This window comes from Phyllostomus discolor, chromosome 2 (genome assembly GCF_004126475.2).
Source record: "Phyllostomus discolor isolate MPI-MPIP mPhyDis1 chromosome 2, mPhyDis1.pri.v3, whole genome shotgun sequence".
Lineage (NCBI taxonomy): Eukaryota > Metazoa > Chordata > Mammalia > Chiroptera > Phyllostomidae > Phyllostomus > Phyllostomus discolor.
The window spans coordinates 51250566-51277674 of record NC_040904.2 but is presented as its reverse complement, the minus strand read 5'-3'; the positions used below and the strand labels follow the sequence as shown (position 1 = coordinate 51277674).

The following is a 27109-nucleotide window of genomic DNA, read 5'->3' as shown; positions in this document are numbered from 1 at the left end:
TTGGCTAGCTCCAGAGCTACTCCAATCTCATCCCCGAAAAACACAACAAATACGGGAATGCAAAAAGACATATGAAGCCAGTTGGGGAAGTGGGTCCTCGAAGGGGAATAGTACACCTGGAAAGTTACTGCAGTAGCGAGGAGAGAAACCTAAATTATGACCATTAAATAAGACTCGTAAATCTCCTTCTCTTCCTTCCCTCACTTCTGCCTTCGGAATAAAACTGTACCCAGCTCCGGGCCCATCGTTTCCTTTAAGGCTTCTGAAATCCACACTGGAAAATTGTATGGGACTAAAGCACAATCTTAATCCAATCCATTTTCTGGTTCGCAAAAGAAAATCCAGTCCGGCGTTTATTTTTAGCAGCGCTTCCCTGTGACAAAACGCTACAGCTCCTCAGCTAGGATAACTGGGGACCGTATTGGGGAGAGAAATGAAGGGGGCGGGGAGCAGGAGGCGGTGAAAAGGGGAGGAGGACGTCCTGCGCATGCGTGCCAGTGCCCAGGCAAATCGTACATCCAGAGAGCAAAGTGGGATGATCTGTCACTACACCTGCAGCACCAAGATCCGAGGACAGCTCCTGCTTGCCGCTCCCAAACCCAGGTAAAAAAAAAAAAAAAAATCTGAGCGGGCACCGTGCATGCATTTCAATGCCAGATGTGCTTCGCAATATATCCCCCTTTGAGGCAATCTGCTGCTGCTGCTGCTAACTGTCCTTTGGTGGCTGATTGCAGCTTCAAGGTTTAAGAAATCCCATCTTTCAGGAAGCCTGAGGGGAAGGAAGGAAGTACGGGCGAAATCATCACATTGGCTTCCCAGATTTGGGAATCTGAAGCGGGCCCACATCTTCCGTCCAACTTCCACTGAACTTCCCAGCACTCGAAAGGGACCGAAATGGAGAGCAAAGGTATGTAGCTGTCCCCATCGGGGGACTTCCCGCTGCATGCGCGTGTGGCCAGGGCAGTCCTCAGCGAGGGGACTGCAGTGCTTGGGGAGCGAACATCGTATTAGGTCGATAGGAGGAGATGCTATGTCCGTTGCAGCACCCGGGAATCCTGGCAGGAGGACCACTTCTTTTTTAACTCCCTCAGCTTGAAGACACTGTTTAATACTCCATCAGTTGCTTAGTGAAGTGTGATGAGTTGTTTTTATTTATTTTTTCTTTCTTGGGTGGGGGAGAGTCCCTAGATGGTGGGGGAGGAGAGATGTGTTGATAAAACAATTTCTCTTCTGTGGAATGGATGGGTTCAAATAAATATAACTCATTTGCTTTAGGATTGCTGACAGTCATGTTTGTATCCGATATCCAATAATGCATTGCTATAAAAAATGTTTGGATACCTCCACCCCCACCCCACAAAGATGGTATTTCTGGGTGTGTATGATCACATCCTACTGCATTTTCAATATATATCAGCAGAGAAATTGGGTCTATTTGAAATGGTGTGCGTTAGAACTGACCTCCAAGAAGAACAGTGTATCAGGAGTACTGCTTCACTCCCAAGCATGATGCATTTACTAGTTGTGGACATGTATATATTAATATTCTCCTCCTAAGCAATTCTGTATGATGTACACATACCAACTGGGAAATGAGCTGTGGAATTCAACTTCTGAAGGCATATTTAATACACATAAGCAAAACGGTTATTAAAATTGTAAGGTTGGATATCCTTTGAGTTTAACTCCGTAGATGCAGGTCTCCTCTTCCTCCCCTGCCGCCTCCTTAAAACGCCCACCTGGTTGCAAGAGCCTTGAGCGATGTAGTCAGATGCCTAGTAGGAATATTGGATGTACTTAATTTTGGTAAAATAAGAAGAAATGATGTCAACTTTTATGAAACTATATTCATTACCCAGCACTTGAGAAGCTATATTTGAAACAAGGTTTTATTTTTAAACCAGGAATGTCAGTCATTGTGCTAATGTGCTCTGGATCAGGGAATGGTGGTGGGTTACCTATTTCTGGGCTGATTAATAAAGCTAGCGTATTGAATGGTAGCCGGTATATTTTCTAAGTATTTTAAGTGTTTTAAGTATTTAATTAGTAGAGTTAACTATTTGAGCCTAGGTAAGCATTTACAGACAGTATGAAAAGAACTGAATTGACATGGATTCAGACTAAATGGCAATTTTCAGTTTAGGCAAATTATTCTTATGATTCACTGATGGGCATTTCCATGACTAACAACAATGTACGTGGGGAAATCTTTGTCTATAAATATAATGAGGCATATATTTATTAACTTTATTGTAGAATCCATTTAAAAATGAGAAACTTCTTAGGTCATAGAGGTCTTCCAGTTAAGTATTTCTAGAACATAAAATTAATGATAGAGTATCATTCTACTATAAAACAGTTTTTTTGTGTGCTTAGATGACATCTGCTATTTGGTTATTAACTTTTTTTTTGGCAAGGATTCTTGGTAACATTTTGGCCTCCAGTTTATGTACTAATTTCTGATCCATCATAAAGGGGATGTATCTCTTAGTAATAAATTTTTATTTCCCTTCCTTGCCCAGGAAATATATTACATGTCACTCTAAGTTCCAGGTAGTTTATATCTCAATTTGACAGCAGCAGAGTTCTAGATATTCTGCTGGTCTTGGGAGTTTGGAAGGGAAAAAGAATCTGAGAAATATGTCGGAGGAGAATCAGGCCAAAACTTCTTTGCCGTCCAGGTAACAGTGATATTGACATGAACCGCAGCACTGACTGAAAGGCCATGAAGAATTTTGCCCCAAGCCAATATTGTGGTAATTTTGCAGAAGTACCGTAATTGCCTGATGTATAAGACTTGATGAAAGTCTTTATGCAAGTTAGTTCTCAGACTTCTTTTACAGAGCTGAATTAGCCAGATAGTGATCTCAGAAAGAATGACTAACTTTTGACATTCTGGACTTATTTCCTAAGTTGGTGCAAATGGCACAGCTAAAAGTTGTAGCTAACTTAAAATTTTTATTATAGAAGAAATACAGAGTATATTAAGAGGTGTGTATCTGTATCTTATTCAAACTGGCACATTTTTTAGACTTTATGCCCCTGTGTACAAAGTTCTTTCCCCAACAGATTCAAATCTATTTCTAGGAAAACCTTCCCAAATGTAAGTACATATAATCATTTTTTTTCTACTGGAAACTCTTTTAAGATAGATTCAAAGAGTATTATGGCATAAGCCAGGTGAGGGTTCAAGAATTCCCCCCGCCCCCAAATCTGATGGCCCAATTAATCTTGAACCCTGTCACTGGCATATGACAAACTTCACGTTACCTCCAGCATTTGAAAACCTTTCTCAGAGCTTTGGTCCAGAGTCTCCAGAAAGTTGATCTTCAGTTATTCACAAATAAGATCAATTTTCTTTTGCTTCCTTACTTATTGCTTTGCATCACTTCCTGTCATCCAGCATAAAGAAGAGAGGAAAATAAATCAATTGACCTAGCAATCAAGTCACCATCTAATTTCAGTGATCTTTATGAACCAGGGCAATTAATATTGCTTCACAGATTTGGGGTAGTTGGTTCACAGTCTGAACAGCTTTGGCAGAATTTGGGCCTTGCAGTGGTTCACAAACTTTGTTGCCCACTAGAATCATCTGGCTTGCATTCTGACTATCTTCACACCTAGGTTACACCTCATACCAATTGCCTCAGAATGTTGGGGTGGAAGACATCTAGGTAGTTTCAAAAGATTTTTATTTACTTATTTTTAGAGAGAGGGGAATGGAGGGAGAGAGAGAGGGAGAGAAACATCAATGTCTGGTTGCTTCTTATGCCCTCTACTGGGGACCTGGCCTGCAACCCTGGTATGTGCTCTGATTGGGAATTGAACCAGTGACCCTTTGGTTTGCAGGCCGGCACTCAATCCGCTGAGCCACACCAATAGGGGTGGTATAGGTGGTTTTAAAAGATCCCAGGTTCAGCAGTGTTTGGGAACCACTGATTTAGGCTCTTGATAATCAAAATGTTGTTTGAAAGCTAGCTTTTTCAAATGCAGAATCTTGTTCTTGTACTCCAGGACTACTGAGTCAGAATCTTAATTTAGCAAAATTCCCAGGTAATTTGTATACACATTAAAGTTTGAGAAGCATTGATGTAGAGTGAGGAAAAAGATTTGTTCTATCTATCTATCTGTCTATCTTCTATCTATCAGTCATCACCTATCAATCATTTCTCTCTTTCTCCTCTTTTTTCCCTCTCCTGACTGCTTATTACAGTTTTGGGTTTTTTTGGTCCAGCTGTGCTCTCATCATCAGGCTGGCATATTAGAAACACCCATAGAGCTTTTGAAGTGTAAAGATGCTTAGGCCATATTTCTAGTCATCCTAGTTTAATTGGTTCTGGAGTGGAGCCTGGCATCGGTATTTTGAGAAAAGCTCCCCAGCTGATGCTAATGGAGAGCTAGAGTTAACCACTGGTCTAGCCCCTTACTGCTCAAGGTGTGCTCCACAGACCGCATTGAGAGCAGCATTGAGGCAGCATTAACATGACTTGGGAACTTGTTAGACATGCAGAGTCTCAGGCCCCACCCTGCAGTTGCTGAATCAAAACTGCAGTTCATCAAGATACGCTGGTCATTTATATATGCATTACAATTTAAGAAGCACTGGTCTAGATCTTGGGGAATGGATTATATCTGAGAATGACATCATTTCAGGCACCTCAGTAGAGATTTGATAGAATCTAACTAATCAATATGGAAGCTCCTGGATATTTATTTATGATATAGATCTTCTTGTTGCTTTTGGACAGAATGGAAATGATAAAAAAAAATAGACAGCCCCATGGTTAGATTAGAAAACAAACTCACTTATTAAAATATTTTATTGAATTTCTTGGGGCAACATTGGTTAATAAAATTATGTAGTGTTCAAACCCACTTTTAAATAGCCTCTCTGCTCTTCTTCAAGCCGTTTACTTTAAACCCCTGATTATCTTTGAACACTTATTTTCTAGGTCCCCTTCGAGCTCCTGACAGTGTCCTGACAGGCACCCTTGCATGTCAGGTGGTGCGACAGGAGGCTTCCTAATCAAGGCGCATCTTAACAGAGTGGATATAGTTTTGCCCTGTGCCCATTGTCATGTGTCTCTGTTCAGCTCTCCTGAGATTTGTTTGATGTGGCCCTTACTCCATAAAGTCTCCCCTGACCTCCCCACATCTAATCCATATTTTATTGGCATACTTGATATGACCTAAGTACTGATTTGTCCCTTATATACTCCATTTCTTACAATCAGCATTATGATTTTTGTGCTCCTTATTTAAACAAATATTTATTGAGCACCTGCTATATTCCCAGTGTGCTTAGTTCAGAGAACAGAAAACTGAGATGTAATCTCTGATCTTAAAGATTTCACTCTCATATCTCCACTAATAGATTGACTGTATTGTGTGAATAACATTCTTGCAGCTACCCATGAGCCTGCCTCAGATAAAACATTTTCATGTTCCTTTGTAAATGGGTACTCTAGGGGCTCCGATTGAACAGCTTTCATTAGTTTACTATGCCATGTTTGTGTAGCAGGAGACTGTAAATTAGGAGAGGGAAGATAAGTTTGGCTGGCAGGAGAGCTACAGAAACATCGATTTGATTCCAGAGCATAGAAGTCAGTAACGCGACCAGCTTTCTCTACAGAGAACTGCATATGTGTTTCCAATGAAGATTCAACCCTGTTCTGGGTTTCACACCATCCACTGGAGTCCAGCCAGGGCCATCAACTAATACATTTAATGTATAGAAAAGTAATTTCCCTGAAATCTGGATGGTTTACCCTACGGGAGAGAAAGAACATGTTTACGTAGTAACTCATTTAAGGAACTGGGAAGTGATTTTAAGAAAAACTACTTTGTGGTTAAAAACAACAACCAAAACACAGAGTTGATCATGGTGGTATAAGTATAATATAATGCAGTAAAATAGAATAGGCATTGGACATAGGAGATTCCTGTTCATACCCCAGCTTTAACGGTGTTACACCGTTTAGACAAATCATTCTAACTCTCTAAATCTCAAGATTCTTAAATATTACAGGAAGTTCATTTTATTTAATTCAGTATATTTACTGAGTTGCCACATCATTGTGGGCACATTGTTAAATGCAGGGGATAGAGGTATAAATAGTGCACTGGCTTGCCTTCTAGGAGTTTACATTCTAGGGACACACGAGCCAGCTCAAGAGCTGCAGATTTTGAACATTGTATGCCTCTTATGTATGTCTACCATTGTATGTCATTTGTCCTTCAGAGTGTGAGTTGGTTACCCAGCAGGCTGGAATATAAAATCATGTAGTATTTAATGACCACCACAGAGGCACTTAACATTCCACAGCAATAATGCCTATCTTTTGTTCCCTCTTTGGGTTTTTTAAACAAAATTGTTGTGTGGGAGAACATTTGAACTCATGCTAAATATCTGCTCTAAAAGCTGTTCCGGTTGACTAGATTCCTAGCCAGTAATCTATTGTCTGAGTTAGGTGGCTGTTGCAAGGCTTGTTAGCATTAGTAATGAGTCTGGAGGTGGCCAGTTAGTTATTTTCTGTTGTTCTCTTATCCCTGCCCTTTTCTACCTTTAAGCTTCTGAAGTACTAACCCTCCTAGGCATGGTTTTTGTGCCAATTAAATGGCCACTAATGGTCTATTGGATTTGGTAATATTTGGTTTCCTGATTTTTTCATGTATTAAGAGCCATAAATAACACTCGTGAGCACTTTGTATTTTTCAAAGGGCCTCTATTATGTCATTTCCCTTAAAACCCTGCAGTTAGACATTTTATTTTATAGGTAACAAAACAGAGACTCACAAAGACTAAGTTAACTTAGGCGACTCATCTTAAATTTGCCTCTCTGTAAAATAAAAATTATCCTACCCACCTCAGGCCCCATACCATGAGTATGAATTAAACTCATCCCAGTGAAGCATTTAGAGCTCTTTAGAATGAGTATTTCATTGGGATTGGCTGTGTTTGTCCTTTTACTAGACGGTGAGATCCTGGAGGGGAGAACTGGTCCTTTGCCATCTTTGTGGTTTTAGCAGCAAGCATCCTGCATAGACACTCAACAAATCCTCTCCACTGACTTCCGCAAAAGCTTTAATTTACCAAAAGGGATTTCTTTCGAGCTTACTTATTTACAGTAAGTCCTAGAACATCCGAATTTGTTTCTATGGTGCTCAGGCTTAGTTTTGAGGCAGTTATATAACATCTTGTTGGGTTGGGGATGGAGAGATATTAGGTCAAGTATTATACCTGGGGTGGGTTTAAACACAGACTGTAAAATCTGGCCGAACAGAGATTCTCAATCAGAAGTGCACAGCAGGATCGTGGGGTACCCCATGGTACCCTGGACCCAGGTGTTTAAGAAGCACCTCAGGTGCTGAGGTCATGCATTCTCAATCACAGATCAATAGGTGAGCTACAGGGTGGTTAATGTGAAACTATAGCATGTACCTGTGTGTCTTATGAGGAGCACAGCAGGACTCTTGCTGCCTGGGCTTTGACTTTGATTATCGTCCTCTTTAGTGTTAAAAAAGTGTACATGAAGAAGAGAGACCTAATTTCTGTACTACAGGCTGGGGACAGAAAATAGACATGGGGAGTGTCTGAGGCTAAGATGACACATTGTTTCCGTAACGTCTTCATGCTCATCTCCTTATTAGCATCCTTGCATGCAGAGCATGGTGGGATTTTTTCCAGGATCTATGTCTATAGTTCTAATTTTAGTTTGCCCATCTTTTCAGTTACTTTTGGAACAGTCTCTGTCTCCTGGTCTCTGGGAGTGTAGGACTCCCACCCAGGCAGACTGTGGCAGTTTGGGGCTTCGGTGCCACGGATGGTGCCTTGGCAAAGTGCCAAAGGACACCTGTTGTCTCTCCACAGACATTGTCTTTCTTTCCTTAGCACAAACTGCCTTGCATTTTACCTGAAACTAAACCTACTGCCAGGAGTCAGAGAGGACAGATCATTGAAAGCAGGGCTTTAAACTCTGTGAAAGAAGTAAAAGGAAGCTGTTATTCTGTGGTTAGGGTTTTGTTTCTCTTCTCTTTGTGGACTGGCCATAAGCCTGTGAAGCAGCCCAAAGGGACTAGACTGCAGGAAAAAGAATCCAGAAGCTTTCAGAGGCCATTCAGAAGATGACTAAACACATCAAGCATTCCCTTAACCAGCAGGCAGGAAGCAGCAGCAGTGCCAACCTGCCGAGGGTCCCTCTCTCCCTGTCCCATCCATCCCTACACTTGTCACTGGTGTGAAACAAGTTTTATCAAACCCTCCAACACGGCTAACATTCAAAGGGGGTGAATGAGCCTCAACACCAGGCAAGTTAGGAAATGCATTCTCAGCTTTTGGAAACTGAAAATCTAGATACGTGTGACTGCAAAAAAATGTCGGGATATCTTAGCCCTTAGTCTTGGTTGTTGGGCTTCCAGGCCCACAAATGACAGAATTGCACAGGATTTATCATGTGATCACTCTTATTGTTATAATCTGGATGGTTTAAAATCAGATTATTTAGCAGTGTTCTCCAAAGGCTCTTCTTTCACTTCAAAATATTTCCAACGTTTCCAGCACAATTTAAATTTGCATTTGGTTTACTTCTTTCTCTCTTCTGTAACTTCAGGGAGAAATATATGTGTCAGAAGAAAGGTTTCCCTGTAAATGTCACTTTATTTGCAAGCATACAGATAATTGAAAATGAGATGACAAGGGTATGTTTTATTTAGGGACTTTGCATCAACATCATCCTAAAAAGCAAACTGATAGTGCATGCAAATATAGCAAACCCTCAATAATACCATGGCAAAGGAAGCAGTCAAAGCAATTTTAAAACAGGTAGTTGATTGCTTTATTTAATAAGAAGCATTTATTGAATATAGACTACGTGTTAGATTCTCTAAAGCCAAACTTTCAAACTAGGGTGTGCATGCTGGTGGGATTATGGGAGTGTATACTGGGGTGATTCAGTGAGGCATAGAAAACACAGTGTATGCTCTGATGAAATAAAACTAATAAGAGACAACACACTAGAAAACTGAGGCTCAGGTTCTAGTCCTTCTATTCAGTGGTGGAGTCTGGGGGAAAACTCTCTTCTTTCTCCTCTCTGGAGCTTAGTATCCCAAGCTGTTTTTTTAAAACTCTATTTGCTTATTGACTTCTACTTTCTTATTACAAAGAAACTGTATTTTTCCTTTACTTGCTCCTCTTTAGACTTGATGCCTATAGAAAGTAAAACAGGGTGGGTATAATCACCGCATTAATTGTTAAGTACCCACTGTAGGTTTGAGCTGGCTTTTTAATGCTATGAGTTATGTGACTAAGGTTGTTGGGTCCATAGTGGGGTCAAGCAAGGGGGCTGGGTCAAACAATTAATTTGGTTCCAAGTGAGAAAGCACTACAACTGGGGGGAAATTGCTCTTTGGCTGTTCATGGATCCTTGACTGTGACCACAGTAGAGGCCCATATATGTCTGAACCGATGTGTGACTGCAGGGCCTTTTGGAGAAGACCCTGGCTTGGGGGCCTGGGAAGTTGGATTTGAATCCTGAGTTCTGCCCCAGCACATGTGTGAGATTAAATCGGTCACGTCCTTTCTCTGCCATTGGTTCTTCATTTGTGAAACAAGGGTGACTAGAGGCAAGATTCTTTTCGACCCTGCAATTGTAAGGACCTGCATTTGTGATATGTTGATATAGAACCTGCAGTGGATTGTTCGTAAGGGTTTTTGGTTGGCGCCTCAGTCCCTCCTATTTCTTTGGCTAACTCAGTGGCATTTTTGCTCAGCAGATTGTACATTATGTTTTTGTAACTTTTTTTTTACCCTCACACATATCTTCTTTAAAATTAAGATTAGTTTATTTATACATTAGTCATATGTAAAGTTGATTTGGTGAATATAGTTTTCTCTTCCTTCCCAACCCTAACCAGCATGAACCCACTACAAAAGGAAAAGACAAACGGAATAATGCTAAGAGTTCAAGAGCCTAGTGTTTTACTAACATTATAGAAAGGATATTTGACAGTTCTCAATCATTAGCAATGTATTATTCAAGGTAATTGCACTCAATCCCTCATTGTCTTCAAGCAATTTAAAAACCAATAATCACATCTTTTGACGTTTGACTGGCTACTCATCATTTTAGATAGGGGAAATATTTTTTTTGATTTCCAGATGAAAATTATCCAAAGTATAAGAGTTTTATGGTTGATAAGATGAATTTCTGGATTGTGCAAAAACATAAAACTCAGTGATGGGGTAAACTATTTAACAACTATTAACATCTTTATGAGCATGAGTTACAATTGGAAATACTTGTGGTTTTGATGATAATTACAGAAACGGTGATGTGAGTGTATGTATTGATTGCAATCATGTGAAGTTTTTGTGTTCACGAACAAAGAATAGATGGTAATATGCAAGACATGACAATATTTAGGTAATGGTGATTGGATTGTGAGTGAATTCTTTTCCTTTTTCAAATCTTTCATCAATAGTTTATTATAGTTTTTAATAAAGCATAGTACACTAGATATCAGATGCAGTCATAAATGCTTAAATCGATCTACTTAAAGAGAACCCAAGCAAATCTCTTCATGCTTCATGTCATGGTTTCCTCATATGAAACACTGAAAGGACCCTGGAGGAGATACCTGAGTCTTTTGAAATAATGCTTATGTATCTTCTACTATGCACAAAACACTGTGCTTTATAAATATTGACTCATTTAACCCTTATAACAATCCAGTGAAACAGTCAGTATTGTTATTCCTATTTCAGGGAGTGGAAAACCCAGGCATAGAGACATTAAGTAACTTGCCCAGACCACACAGCTAGTAAATGGCAGTCTGGATTCAGAGTCTGTGAGCTTAAAACCACTAGCAACCGTCTAAGGTATACTTTTTTCAAGTCTGGTAAGTCATTTAGTTACTGAGAACTAAGATAGCTACTTACATATATTTAAAATTTGTTTTCCACTTAATTAACCTTCAGAACGCTTGGTTTCTGCAGGCTCAGTGTCCCCCAAACCCTGGGTCAATGAAAGCCAGGCTTGGGGAGACATTAGCAGCTCCTCCCTGCTCTCAGGTGGGTTTGAGAAAGCTTGCTGCTCTCCAGTGCCTTAGGTCAGTTCCAAACCCTGGGGCTTAAGTGAGCATGGAGTTGCAATTTCCTTTTCTCAGCTCACCTTGAATAGCTGTTCTGCCTATCTGGGAAGCTCATTTGAATGTCAGAAAGATTACAAAACTTGAAATCACATGCATGACTAGCAACTTGTTAATCCCTATGACTTGTGTAAGATATGTCTGTATCTTTACATCCTCATTTATACAATGGGTCTTTCAAGTTTAGTGGGACAAATAAAGAGAATCTATAAGAAGAACCAAACATAAGATCAATACTCACAACAGCTTCTGCTTTGGTGCTTATTATCTGACCTTTAGGCCTATGACTTCTATTCCTTCTGTGTGGCTGGGTTCTTGCCTTAAACTCCCCACCATGACGGTAGCCCTTTTGCATAGAGCTAGATGCAATGATTTGTCTCTTTTGCACCACCACGTGAGAAATTCCTGATGCATGGAAGTATTCCTACCCGATACTGCAACCTGCGCCCTTGTTTACCCTAGCTACCATATTCCTTCCCTTCCCTACCATTTCCCCCCCTCCCTCCTTTGACACAGCTGTGATTGGTCAGAACTGGTTTCATTCCTTCACATTCCATCTACTACGGACTGCTCACCTTTGCTGTTCTCACTCATTTACGCCTTCATCATTCCTGCTTCCAGTTCACTCATTTTTCTCTGTTGCAACTACCAGGATGCCATGGGACACTGCTTAAAATGATAGTTTTTAAAGACATACTGGTTTGTCACATTATGAAAATTAGAGTAGTAACATCAATTAGTTCATCTACTGATCTCCTTGATCAGAATTTTACTAATTTGTTCCCATTATCTGGCCTCAAATGAAATCCAGTTCCTTCAGAAGAGAAAATATGACTCTTGCGATAGGGTTGTTAATACTGTTGGTGAGTCTAGGAAACGTTCCACAGTTCATGTCAGAATAGCGAGGACAGCCTTCTGCCCAGGGTGCCCAGTCAGGGGTTTTCTGACCTAAGTGTGCACCATGATAACCCACAGGCTCACTGGCACACATTTTTCTGGGTCTTGCTGCCATACTTTCTAGTTCAGTGGGCCTGGGGTGGGCCCAGGCATTTGCATTTCTAACAAGTTCCCAGGGCTTCTGATGCTGCAAGCCTAGGGATCACATTTAGAGAACCACGAGTGCAGACAATCTAGTCCAAGGTTCTGTTGTACTTGGATATTCCATCGAGACATTCATGTATCTTTTGCTGATTATTGGGGAATGTCAGAATAAGGGATCATGGGGTAGCATTTTTATGAGGTGAGGGAAACCCACAGCTTACAAGAGCATAAACAAGATTATATCTAGAAAGTCACCTAGCATTGCCCACAACCACACTGGTTAGTTAATTAAGGAATGATCCATGTTTGGATATATGCATTTACCCATTTATCTGCACCACGCACATTGCTTGTCAGTGGGACTCAACATGAAAAGTGATATAATTTCTGACCTCATGCAGACCTCACAGATTAGTTTTGGAAGATAAAAGCCTAGGAAAAGCTGACAGCTGGCAGTGCATGTGAAAATTTAGATTAAATTTTACATTTACTGTCATATCTTCTTCGTGGATATCTGAAGATAGGTGTTGTAGGCCAGGAGCCAATGGGTGAGACAAGGTTTATATCCTCTACTGTTATACCAGTTATAGATGTATAATCTGTGGGAATACAGAAAAAAGGAGTGGGCATTTGAGCCCGGTTTGCAGAAAGGATGGGACTGAGCCATTGGAAAAGTATCCCAGGCTGATAGCATAGTATAAGCAAAGGTAAAAGAGTTCTTAATATATATATATATATTAAGCAACTAGGAAAAAATAAAGGATTGGCTAATTCATTCATCTAACCCGTATTTGTTCTGCTGCCCACTGTTCTCGGTGCTGAATAGGGCAGTGACAAGGTAAAGAACCTGCCCTCATGAAGCAGATAGGGTGGAGGACAGGGTACAGTGGATAATAAATCATCAAAGAAAAACTGGGGGGGGAATTGGGGAGACCCATTACAAATTATACAGTGCGGGTGATAAACTAGATTTACAAAATATTAACTAACATAATTGTCTTGTACAAATTAGTTTTTCAGAGTTTTTAGAATGCAATTCTTCTTGCAAATCTTCCATGATTGCCTAGGTTTTTGTATTTTTATTTTATTATTATTATTTGTTTTAGAGAGGGAAGGAGGGAGAAAGAGAGAGAGAGAAACATCAATGTGTGGTTGCTGGGGGCCATGGCCTGCAACCCAGGCACGTGCCCTGACTGGGAATGGAACCTGCGACACTTTGGTTCGCAGCCCATGCTCAATCCATTGAGCTACACCAGCCAGGACTGATTGCCTAGGTTTTTAACAAAATGTCGGCTATAGGAAGCAAGGCATGTCTGGAGCTCACTGCCATGGCCAGAGGGTGTGGTCCCGAGTTTCATCAGGTGACCTGCCAACCTTGCTGCTGACACACGCCCTTTCCTTAATGGACCAGTGCATTTCATTTCTGGTCACTTCTGGCTCTCAGTTCCCCCAAATTTTTACATTAACACTTGATTGGCATTTTAGGGAAAAGGTCCAAAGACTCTTTTTGAAATGTGTTTGTCTCAAAAATTGCTCCCTGAAGATCAGTACATTATTATCAAGTCTCAGAATTATAATGAAAGGCAAAACTATACAAGTACTAATACACATGGTTGTTGTAACTATTTATGTGAAGGTCCCTCTTCTGTATTTAAGTAAATGAAAACCCATGTACGAAATAAATTTGATTCGACTTTACCATCACTCTTTCAATGATATGTTTTGATGTCCTGGCTCTTTTTCTTTAGAGAACATAGAAAAATTAAAAATAGCAGTTTCTGAACCAAATTCTGGTTTTGATTTTTTGTCTGTCTATTTCTAGCTGAGGATATTGGGCAAGGTTACTGATGTCCTTAATCCTAGATTTTTTTCATCTATATAATGGAGATAACACTAGTCTCTATTCATAGAGTTGTTTTGAAGATTAAGTGAGATAATACATTAAAATGCTTACCACACTGCCCGGCATATATTAAGCACTCAGGGAAATGTAGCGATCAGTTAAGTATCTCAAAACTGCCCTTATGACCTTTGGTACAAAATCATAGCCACAGGCTTTTGCTGAGTCTGTGGGATTCAGGTTTACTTAACTGTTTAAATGAATTCCAAGCATAATACTTTCCATTCTGAGCTTTTAGTGGTAACTGAACATAGAGCTGTAAAATACAGTAACCTCACAAAGACATTGTTTTGGGATCAAGTCTTGAAACTGTTCCAGCAAGACATTGTCAACTGGACCGCCTGAATCAATGGTTACAATCTAGAGCACCACCTTGTGTAGAGACGGCCTGGGCCTGGCTGGTGAAAGATTTATGGAGAAGATTTTTAAATGAAGGTCAGCAGATGATTTTCATCTAATAACCATAAGGAGCAGTTAGACAGATGGCCAGGACAGCTTTGTCTTTTCTCTGAACAACCTCCTTTGTTCTCAACTGACCGTCAAATCAGGTCTCAGAAATGTTTCTGGAGCAAGACAGGTGCAAAGACAATTCCTCATGAATAAAATTTGAGGTGGTTGGCTCCTTTCCTTTTTCTTTTTTGACATGTTATTTTTGTCACATAGAAAGTGTATTATCAAAGTTCCGTGTCCTTTTTCAACGTTTTTTCTTTCCAGAGATAAACACTTTCAATTCTTTTTGATTTTTACCTCCATGTTCTAAACAATATTCTCTTCTTACTGCCTCTCCCCTTCTTACCTCCATTTTTCACGCCCCACCTTGGAAAATGGAGTTTTCGCCTCTCTCTCTCTCGTATTCCGGTTCTCACCACGGCAGGCTTCCTTTCCATCCCACTGTCTTCCCAGGGCGCTTACAGTGTTTAGCTTTATTTTATTTTTTGTCAGCATGCAGTCATTACATTATTTTAACTAGGTAGGTACTTTTTATGACTAAGCCAAGTTAAACTATGATTATTTTTGCTTTCCTCTTAAGATTTTGTTTTTTTCTGTGGTTGATAGTTATCTTGTTGTTTTGTTTGCTCAGCTTTCTACATACTTTTCATTATTAACTCCAAGTCTCTGCCAGTGGTGTGAGCGTCGTCTCAAGACATTCAGATACACAGATTATTTTAAAAAAATCAAGTTCATCTTCTTGACGTAATCCCTTTCAGAACCTCCTGATTTCCCTCTACACCCTGAGCATTGGCTTGATCTTGGGATCTCCCTTTTCATCACCCTGGAAAATCTCTGCAGGACCCTCTGTCTGAATGTCTCATTTTCCCGAATTCCCTGTATTCTTTCCTAGCTCATGCCCTTATTTAGGTCGGAAAAGGTATGTAGTAGATAATTTTCTAGGCCTTTGCATATCTGAAAATATCTCCATTTTCCCTTCATATTTGAACAATAATTTGACTAGGCACAGAATTCTATGTTGAAATAATTTTCCCTCAGAATCGAGACAGCATGAGTCTAACGATTTCCCCCTTCCTGGTTTTGTTGTGCGGGTCTGATCGTGTTCCGAATCCTTATTTTTTGAACATGCCTGATTTTTTGTCTTTGAAAGCTCATAGAATCTATATTTTTCCCAGAATTTGAAAAATTATAAAGATGTGCATCGCTGTGGTTTTCTTGTCATCTGTTACACTGAGTACTTAGTAGGCTTCTTTAATGTGGGAGCTTATTTTCCTTACATATAGAACATTTTCCTGAATTTTTTTTTCTTAATGATTTTCTATTCTCAGATTTTTTTCTTTTTTAGTTGCTACCTGGCTTCACCTTTCTGGATATCTTGTTACTTAGATATTGATATCCTAAATGATATCCTAAATTTATTTTTTTATGTTTTTATTTTTACATGATTTATTTCCTATTTTCCAAGTCTTCTACACGATTTTTCATATTTTCTAGATAATAAACTCAACTCTATCTTCTAGTCTTTCTCTTAGGTTTTATTTTTTTTTTTATTTCTGATATAAGAGTTTTAGTTTCCAAGATCCTTATTTGTTAGTTTCTTTAATGTTTGATTTTATGTTATGCTGTTTTGTTTCACTGAGACAATATTTTCTAATACCTTGCTGATAATATTAATGATATATATTTAAAAACTTTTTATCTCCTTTCATAGCCTTTGTTTCCAGTAAGCTTTTTATTTTCATTATACATAGTTACAAAATTTTTATTTGTGTTTTAATTGAATTTATTGTGGTAACATTAGTTAATAAAATTATATAGGTTTCAGATATACAATTCTACAACACATCATCTGCATACTGTATTGTGTGTTCACCACTCAAGTCAAGTCTCCTGCCGTCACCATTTATCCCCGATTTACTCTCTTTCCCTCTCCTCACCCCCTTTTCCTCTGGTTATCACCATACTGTTGTCTGTAAGTATTTTTTTTGTTTGTTTAACCCATTCACCTTTTTGCCAGCCCCCAAACCCCTTCTACTCTGACAGCTGTCAGTCTGTTCTCTGTATCTGTGAGTCTGTTTCTATTTTGTTTGTTTTGTTCATTAGATCACATAGACAAGTGAAATCACATGGTACTTGTCTTTCTCTGACTGGCTTGTTTCACTTAGCATAATACTCTCCAGGCCCACCCTTGTTATTGCAAGTGGCGAGATTTCCTTCTTTTTTTATGACTGAGTAGTATTGCATTGTGTACATGTACTATAGCTTTTTTATCCACTCATCTACTGATGGGCACTGGGGCTGCTTCCACATCTTGGCTATTGTAAATAACGCTGCAATGAACATAGGGGTGCAGATATTCTTTTAAATTATTATTTTGAGTTTCTTCAGATATATTCCCAGTAGTGGAATCACTGGGTCATAAGGAAGATAGATTTTTAATTTTTTGAGGTAACTCCATTCCACAGTGGCTGCACCAGTCTGCATTCCTGCCAATAGTGCATGCGGGTTCTCTTTTCTCCACATCCTCCCAGCACTTGTAGTTTGTTGATTTATTGATGATGGCCATTCTGACAGGATTGAGGTGATATCTCATTGTGGTTTAATTTGCATTTCTCTGATGATTAGTGAGGTAGAGCATTTTCTCACATGTCTATTGGCCATCTCTATGTCCTCTTTGGAGAAGTAACAATTCTGGTCCTTTGCCCATTCTTTAATTGGATGGTTTGTTTTGGTTTCATTCATGTTAGAGACTTTCTGCAGATGTTTTTATACGTGATCACTTCTTCATATTTAAGAGTGGGTGTGGAGGCTAAGAAGGTTACTGGAAGCTCTGTGCACGTGGGTGGGGCTTGTGAACAGTGATCTTAGTTGTAGGGTGATTTTGGTGGGCTCTTCATTACAGAACTCTTCACATCAGTATCTTCAGGTGTTGCCTCCTATTATTTACAAGATTCCTCAAAGAAGACTCTTTCTTCTGCCTGGATGGTAAAGACCTGGCTGCCAGGCTTCTGTGGGTCTCAGGAATTAGTGTATAAATGTCCCCTTAGTCTCCCAGTTTCAATGTGGCCTCCCTCTGCCCCTGTACAGAGCACTTCTGCCCTGTCGTCTACAAAGAGTCACTCTCCAGCCTTCTGCTGGGATTGGGGAGGGCCATTGTCTAGATGCTTAATGTTTAGGGGAAGGTTTGAGATTATGCCTTCTTGAAAACAAGCTTCCACCAATCTTGCATATTTTACCCTTTTCCTTTCCACCCTACTTTTAAATAATATATATATATATATAATCTTTGTTATATTTTTTCCATTTCCATTTAGTCCCCTTATGCCCTTCTGCCCTCTAGCAATCACCACTCTGTTGTTCATGAGTCTTTTTCCTTGTTTGCTCAATCTTTCTACCTCGTAACCTCCCCCCACCAATTATGCTAAGTGAAATAAGCCAGTCAGAGAATGACAAATACCATACGATTTCACTCAAATGTGGAATCTAATGAACAAACTGAACTAGCAAGCAAAACAGAGACAGTTTCATAGATGGAGAAGAGATCACCCTACTTTTAGACAAACCTTGGGCTGCCACTGTCTAATCTCTTGAAGATTCTTTAGTCTCAGTTAGGTTGTTGATTGTCTTCACTCACTGCTGACTTAGAATTTGGCTTTCTCTGGTCTGCTAAATCCTTTATATCTCCACCAGCTGGTTTCCCATTTCTAAAATGTGCTTGTGGTTGTCTTCTGTCCCTTTTGCTTCATCTTCAGAGATGTATCAAACACACACATGCACATGCACGCGCACATACACACACCCCTTTATTGTATGTTCAATGGTGTTTCAGGTAGGAATGAACTTAAAACCCTGTGTACAATCTCTCCATCTTTATTTAGATATCTCTTTACCTTCCGAAGATACTAAATAATATTACAAAATGATAATCTTAGCTCTGAGGCAGATAGCATTTTGGGGAATTCTCAGCAGTGCCCTGGCCGGCTTCCTCTCTTTACCCATTATAGTTAGGTTTCGGGCATCAGGGTCATCAAAGTAGTCTTCTCATGAAAAAGCACCTGTGGACACCTTAGAAAAATTACAAGATTAAGAGACTGCCAAGATCATGTCTAGCTAGTTTTGGAAAGTTGCCTTGACATACTGACTCATTCATTTTCCCACTACCTGCACATCCATTGGACACTAACCCTGAGTCATGCATCATTGGGCATTAGCAAAACCATGAATAAGAGACAGTTCCTGACTTCTTGAATCTTCCATGCTAGCATGAGACAGACACCACTGCCCAAGATGTAATATGGCAAATGCTGTAATGGGAACAGTGACAACTGCCAGAGGCTCTAAGAGGTGGGAGTGGTTAAGTCTACCTTCAAGTTCATGATTGGAGAGAAGTCTCAGGTCTCACATTTCAAACAATAGTATCCCCAGAAAAAAAAATCCTCTTATGGATTCTAGCACTGTGCTAGAATCTTTATGGTCAGAAGGGATTTTGCAAGTCATTTTTAGCTTCTTGATTTTACCTGGAAAAACTGAGGCTAAGGGGAAACATAACTCAGTCCTGTTAAAGTCAGGACTGAAGCTCATTCTATACACTAAATCAAATTGTGCCTTATCCTAAAGCCCAGTTATTATTAAATAGGATTAAAATTATTAAGTCCAGCTCTGAGTCTCAGAGATCTGAAAGTACCAGTTTTGGAAAACCCTGAAGACTTCTCTAAAAAGAGTAATTCAAATGAAGGAGCTATGCTTTGTACCTGGGTGCAGGACTCCAAACTCTTTTGTGTGATGTCCTAAAGACAGAATGGCTTGGAGTTCTCATTATGTCTTTTGAAAACAGGGCCATAGGTCTTCAACTGGGAGAACAGTGCCCTTTTTATTTGCACAGGTTAATACTGATTGAATTCAAATTCACTCAGCAAGTTTAAAGGACAGCTTCCCAAATGAAGCTTTGGTTATGCTATTCTGCAGTATAGTTTTGAGATTTTTCCATGTTTATATTGTCTTGAAAGCACACAACAGATGTACAAACATAGAATTTATACATTTTGAAGAGGCAGAGAATGTTGTCTTCAATGAACACTTAAGAATGTAATGTATTCTGCTAAATTTATAGTTTCATATGTAACTATTAGCAAATGATATATTATGGGGAAGCTAAGCAGTATAAAAACATTGTTCAATAGCAAATTCTTTATCAGCAATATAATACTAACAGTAATTATATTACTCATTAAAACTAAACACAACTTAAAAGAGATCTTACAATATCTTCCCAAATTATAGAGTGGCACAAAAGTAGACTTATAGTTGTTCATATGGAAAATAATACAATAATTAATGAATAACAATACAGGAATGAACTCTGTATTTTACATGTAGCTGTAAACCTACTTTTGCCCCACCCTGTATATAAAATTGTTACATCCACAAATAATGAGATTGTAATTTCCTTAATAAAGTGTTTCTTGGTCCTCCTCTGATGAAAAGTCTTTCCCTCCTCTTGTCCTCTCCCCCCTCCCCCCCTCCCCCAGCCCTGCAGTGTCGATATCTCTCTACAATGTATGTAAGTCCCTGGGCGCCTGGCGGAGCTGCTCCTCTAGGCTATAAACATCATGAAGGCAAAAACTATTTCTTTGTTTTTTGTAATCCCAGTGACTTGACGCATATGAAGCATACAATACAAAGTTAATTGAGTGCATAAAAATATACAGTCCTTGATATATAATAATATTTATTTGTTTCTTTTTTTTGTACTGCTTTTTATTATACCACAGGGACACAGACGTAGCACGAGCACTCGGACACACGAGTAGCGCACAGTCTCTACTTGCCCTTCCTTCTTTCTGGAAACATCACCCAGGGCTCATCCCGAGCTCAGATGCCCTGTAAATAAGGGATCACATTCACTGTGACTTAACCTCCTGTTGCCAGTGGGAGAGCATTATCGATCTTCATCCCCAGGAAATCTAGTTAGGCATGAAAACTTCCCCCTTCACTTTGTTAGAAGAAATTTCTCTGCTGTTTCTAAAATGAGAAATAAAACAGTCACTTCTCTGCTCTTCTTGTCCTTGGGCAGTGGGGGGTGGCACGATTCTTCATTATTCTCTGACCGTGTACCTTGTCACCAGTCTTCAGGGCCTCCTCCCTGCCACCAGAGCCATCAGGGCCTGGCGTGCTGTTCCCTGTCAGCTCCCTTGAAGACTGCCTGGACACCTTCATACTTCCTAATGCTTGTCTTTAGTTACATCCTTGACCCTGGTGACTCGGAGGTACTGTCTCTACTTCTCAGGAGCTCCTGGGTGCCAAAAAAAGAGACTTTTGTATTAGTTCCTATGGGTGCATTTTTGGAGCCACAACCACCACAATTTTTGTTCTTCAAAATGCCTTGGGGTTTCTACTTTCTGGGGACTGGTGGTAAAGGTGTCTCAGTTCCCTCAGGTCAAAACTGGAGGCTGAAATAAATAGGTAAGGAAGGCCTTTCTTGTCCTTGATGTCTAAATTATTGTGCTGGACATGTATTTTGGTGGCTGTTCTGCCCTGTTTTTCAGTTTATCTATTCCCTGTACACAGGTTATTCATCTGGTTCATGTTCAAGTTCTTTTGAAATAGCCTTTACATTCATAAGCCCTTCACAAAGTTACTGTGGAAGGCCCTGTAGAATCTTGGCTTAATTGAACGCAGATGAGGATACTGGTGGAATATCTTTTTTCTTTACCTGATGGTATCTTTGGAACAGAGATTGATATGAATTTATATACAGGGAGTTAGGTTTGTAGTAAGAAAAGTCTGAGTTCAAATTTAGCTCTGTGACCTTGGACATCTTACTTTACTTTTCTGGCCTTATAGTTTATTGTAAAAGGAAGTACATCTCCTGTCTCTGGGGTTTTGGGACACAGTCAGGGAGAGAGTCTATAGGAAGTGCTTTGTAAACCATGGAGTACTATAATAAAGTGAGTCGTTATTAATAGAGGTCTGAGGTCTGACCGTTCCCAGGTGTTTTCTCCTGGTCAGTTCTGGATGAATAAATTGGAGAGGACAGGAAGGAAGGAGACGGCACTGAGCTGGAGTCAGGTGATCTGGAGTCCATCCTGGGGCTGTTCAGCAGCACTCGGTCACTGATTTGCTGTGACCTTGGCAAAGTCACTTTACCTCATGAACTTCTCTTGCATCATCAGTAATATGAGGTGGGCTAAATAAATGATTTAGAGACTCTTTTCCAGCTTGAAAAAATTCAAGGTGTTTTTTTTTTGAGTATAGGTGATAAGAAATTGTTATGTATTTAAAGGTATTACTAACTTTAGATTATTTAATCAGAAGTGTTACCAATTATAAACCCACGTAATATATTTTGAGTACATGATTTTAAGGAATTATGTTAAAGAAAACAGCAAAGTTTAACCTTTTAAGCACTGAAAATGAACCAGTGAAATTTTCTATCCATTAACTTTTTCTATTGTCTCTTGGAGGAATGTGAATGTTGAAAAGGAAGGCTAAGTATTAATCACAGGTGAAATTCTGTATGAGAAATTATGCCTAGAATACCTAAAGCACATTTGGTTGTGATGCATTTTCTAGTAACTTTAGATGTGTTTTTTCCTTCATTAAACAAAAATATTATTGATTATTTGTTTTAAAAATGGCACTATGCTTAGCACTGTAGATGGACAAGTGAGTAAGACAATTTCTTTTAGAAGACATGGTTGATCTTACATAGAAAAGAGCATGTGTTAAAAATTTTAAGAGAAGTGAAATAAAGTTCCAGTAGTATGGGTTAAGGAGAGATTAATTTTGCTAAGGAGATGGAAGGAAAGTAAAGAAAATATGGTATCTTTAAAATGTTCTGTTGATTATACATGTTTTCCCATATACTATCTTGTTTAAATATTACATAGACTCTGACAGATATAGAAAAAGATACCGTCTTTTGGAAATTAGTTTGGGATTCTTGGAAACTCTCAAAGCCTAAGCAAGGTAGAGAAAATATCAGTATATAATTGTATTCTAAAAATTAAGGTGGGTACCTGTAAACAAGTCTTTCAAATTTCTGAAAGTTTTTCCCAAAATAACTTATGAGGACTATTTTTTATTTGATCATGAATATCATCCAATTAGCCATCTGCTTTGAGAATGAGAAGCTATAAGAAACTCCCCAAGTTACATGAGAATTTAATTCCATTTATATTTTAAGGTGAATTTATCTAATATCTATAGCACATTGGTTTGTGATCACAAAGCTAGAAGAGGTCTTTCTTCAGTTATCTATCTTTATAGATAAGGAATACAATATGCTCTTAAAAACTTATTACCACAAAAGAAGTGTCTTGCCTAGGTATAAAGTGAGGATTATAATCAGGGTCTCCTGGGCCAGTTTCTTTGTCCCCACACCGCAGCCCAGGGTCTGCTGAAAGAATGGCAGCAAGTAAAACTTCACTCGACATGGGAGATTACTAAGATGATCTCCGTCTCTGTTCTTCTGTTCACACTGTATTATTCAATGAATGTTTTTTAAGATAACTAATGCTGTATCCAAAGTTACTAATACAGTGCAGTGCTAATATTTCAAGGAGCATGACTCTTTGGTGGTACCAACTGCTTTAATAATGTATCTACTCGAATATGTTAAGTGTTGAGAAGTCATTGCTTCATCTCCACTTCATTTTCGGTGAAAAATCTTTTAAAAATGAATGTATCTTTTTATTTTGATGCAACAAGACTTTGTTTCATTGCAAAATGAAATTCTAATTTTATTTTATGTGAGCATGTTAAATATAGCAAATCTTTTACTTTATTTAAAGAAGTATACTTTCTGGGTTCGTGAATGTGATGTATGGTTATATTCTGTATTATCTGAATATTTTAAAAGCCTTGTGTCCATTTTTGTACTCTGCAGTTTAGAACCTAGTAAAAATAGAGTTTCAGCATCTAAAATGAGCACTTTAATGACAGGTTGAGGAATTGAAGTTGCTTAACCTGAAAAAGAAAGAGCTCTGGACATGCGCTGATGACCCCACTCAGGCTTCTGACGTGGCTTTGTGAGGAGCCCTGTGGTTTCCTCTACTCTGAGAGGAGCGGTCTGGGTTCTGTTAGTGGTTATGGAACATGGCCGAGATTCAGCAAGGGGACTCTTGCTGAATCTTAATTCATTTTTTTAAATCTTCACCCAAGGACATGCTCATTGCTTTTAGAGAGGGGGGAGGGAGGGAAAGGGTGGGAGGGAACATCCATGTGAGAGAGAAACATTGATAGGTTGCCTCTCATATGTGACCCGACCTGGGACTGAACTCGCAACCTAGACATATGGCCCTGACTAGGAACTGAATCCATGACTTTTTGGTTTACAGGATGATGCCCCAACCAACTAAGCCACACTAGCCAGGGCCTACTTCATTTCCTAAGACCAGAACTGACACCCACCAGGTTTTTAAGTCACTTTTTGTTGTGTCTGAATAAAATGGGATTTTCCAAGTTATCTTTAAGTTCTGTTGTTAATTTTGGAGCAGAGACATTCAAATGATTTTTTTTTGCAACAACAGTGATTAGGTACATTATAATAACTGACTCAACAAATGTGGAAATTGTCTCGCCAACCCCTCATCCTACAGAACAAGAACTGGAAATCCAGAGAGTGGTGGAGAGAGAGGTCATATGAAAGTCTAATGACACTTAAGTCAGAGTTTTTTCATCTTTCTGCAACACTTCTGAATACTCACTTGACTTTGTGACCTAATGTGCAATGGATTTGAATGGTCATTACACAAAATTAAGGTGATGATTTGGATGGGAGGGCAAGCTCATGGTAAATGGAAATGCACCTCCTCTTTCGAAGTAGTGCCTTATTCTGTCATATCAGTGGCTTTCTGCCAGTGTGACTAAGGAAGACTAGATTTGTTAATTGTCGCTGATAAGCAACTAGGAATTATGGAATGTTTGTTATGTGTCCTAGATCATTGCGCTCTTCTCTCCTGAGCTAGAAATAAATGAGTAGGAGTGGGTATCTCGCACCCCGCCACAGCCGAAGTTATTACTTGAGATTTATCACACCCAGAAGTGCTGTTAATGTCCCATTAGGTACAGCTTCCTGAGAGCCATGGTCACCACTGATTCACTGCTCTTCTGCACCTTCCAATTGTGTTGGGAACGAGAGGGCAGAAAGGTCCAAACAGATTTCCTTGTTGCGAAAAACGCTAAGTAAGGTATTGCAAAATATCATGAAAGCTATTTTATGCAAACCCTTGTCTTACAGATGTAAAACCTGAATCCGGAAAATAACATGTGGCTGGTATGTGTGGCAGGTGAGGATTGGAAACCAGAAATGAGAAGGGAAAAAAAAACACATTTGAAAGTCACAAATGTATTAGGGGACTTCATCGGGAAAGGATGACTGCAGTTTTTTTAAGGACAAAGACAAAGTTATCAGGCATGTCTTTAGACAGGATGAGGGAAGATTTCTTTCTCACGACATGTAATTCTCTTTGTGGCATTGACATAAGAGAGTTTTCTGAAAGGGACAAAGGGACTCATGTTTACAAAAGAAGACAACAATATGATGGGACTTCTGAAGGGCTTAGGAGCTCTTGACAGCAACTCAGATTTTCCTCCTGGTGTTTTGTGGTTTCTCTTTGAAAAATGGGAGTGATCACCACCTTTGGGAAAAGGATTAAAAAAATAGTAAGAGCTCTGTTGCTGTTTGTTCATCTTTGACAAATATCTACGCCTTTCCGATCTCCAGAGAAACAAAGGTAAACTGTAGAGCTGGCAGGAATGTTAGAATTTGTCACTCCTATTCAATATTAGGAATCTAATCTGTTTTGGATTAATATTTAACTTTTCATTACATTTTTGGCATTTCTGTTCTTGCTCTCAGTGATGTAAGTAAGCTTTATTGGAACTAAAGTCTATACTTAGCTGGTCTTCATGTCCTAGACACACAGTTAATATTTAGTAAATATTTTTTGTTGCTATTGCTATGCATGAAATTACTGCTATTCTTAATTTTAGTATTACATGGTGTTGGTATTTGGGGGAGACTTAGGAATCTGGTGTAATTCCTATATTTTTCAGTAGAGACTGAAGTTAAGAAAAGAGCTACTATAAATTCATATAGCTACATAGCTGCTGGTCCCACACAGAACTTCTATACCAGCTTTGTTTATCTCCCAGACCAGAGCACTAAATTTTAAAGTAAATAATTTTGTTAGAAAAGCATGTGTATATTATATATGCTATATATATATAATATATATGTAGTTATGATGAGCAGCCACATTATCTAGGATCAGCATCTTAGTAACCCCATTATTAATTTATCACATAATGAATTAAAAGATTTATTTATTTATTCACCAGCATTTCTTCAGGCCTATTGTGTGCTAAGCAATGGTCTACATAGAAAAGTGAAGAAAAGAAAAGCTTTCCTGACCTCATGGAGTTTATCTTGGTAGAACAGTGACTACCGAATGAGTGGAACATTTATGTCAGATACTGAAGAAAGTATCATGAAAAAAATGAGCGGGAAAGGTGGGTCGGGAAACTAGTAGACATTGTGGGGTTAACTTAGGATTTTAAGTAGGTAGGCCATGGAAAACCTCACTGAAGAGGTGACATGTGGACAAGGACCCAGATAGGTAAGGGATCAAGCAATGGGAAAGCAAGGATACATCTGGGGGAACAGCATTCTAGGTGGGGGGAATGGCAATTGCAAACATTCTGAGGTGGGAGAGAGCCTGGCAGGTGTGCCCAGCAGCAAGGAGGCCTGTGAAGCCAGATGAAAGAGAGGGTTGGAGATGACGTTTGGTGAGCCCCGGTACATCTCCATCTCCATGCCCTATTTCTCCTCACGGGTGGCTTCCATCACAGTCATGTCTCATGTCCAAGAGGATACCCCTGGGACTAGTCAGTACACTAACACACCCCTGTCGTAGGGGTACTTTCCTTCCTACCCAGCTCCTCCAGACAATAACACCTGAACCCGTCAGGAGAACAATGAGTGTTCTGGAATTCTGAGCTGAGACGGGGAGTTAACCTGCTGTGAGTGCCCTTGTATACCACAAATTTGGGGCAGTACCAATAATTTTCCCTTAGGAAATGTGAACATCTTTTCTGATCTTGCTGGAGCCTCACATTGCTGGTAGAAGAGACAAAAATGCAAATGAGTTTGCAAAAGGCAAAATTCTCTTGATCCTGTTTGCAAAAGCAATATGAGTCCAGAGGATACCTCTGAAGAAATGCTGGCGATCCAGACAGACCCTGTTTTATTTTTAAAGGAGCTGTGTGTTTTTCCACAGGGTTCTTCAGAGACTACCCACCCCATCCCCCAGTTACTTTTGGGGATTCATTGACTTGCTAAATCACTGCATTAGCCTACAGCCTTCTGGAAAAAGCCAATCCCACTGCTTCTGTCTGAGGGAGAAGTCAGCCCTAGGGCTGGAACCAACCACATGGACAATAAAATGAGAAGTGGGAGAGGTGGGGAAGCCCTCAAAAAGAGGTGCAAATCTTCAGGGTAGGGTTGGGTACAAGCACCCCTAAAAATGCTGTACTGAAGCATACCCAGAGAAAGCACCTGTTTCTATTATT

General features: G+C 39.4%; 1 protein-coding gene and 1 long non-coding RNA gene across 3 annotated transcripts in view; both read left to right on the top strand.

Moving 5' to 3' along the window:
• The first annotated feature begins 481 nt into the window (after positions 1–481).
• The window catches only part of FGF12 (fibroblast growth factor 12), a 504413-nt gene continuing 477785 nt past the window's right edge, over positions 482–27109 (top strand). The window contains exons 1-2 of one of the 2 annotated variants that reach the window (XM_028504768.2): positions 482–603; positions 765–907. In XM_028504768.2, the coding sequence (XP_028360569.1) occupies positions 895–907 (13 nt within the window). In that variant the 5' untranslated portion in view covers positions 482–603; positions 765–894. Of the gene's footprint in view, positions 604–734; positions 908–27109 lie in introns of both variants that reach the window. The other variant, XM_028504769.2, reaches the window with a different exon arrangement.
• Positions 3784–15250, top strand: LOC118498839. Its single transcript, XR_004901317.1, has 2 exons — positions 3784–13253; positions 13461–15250. It is a non-coding gene; the product is annotated as an uncharacterized LOC118498839 (long non-coding RNA).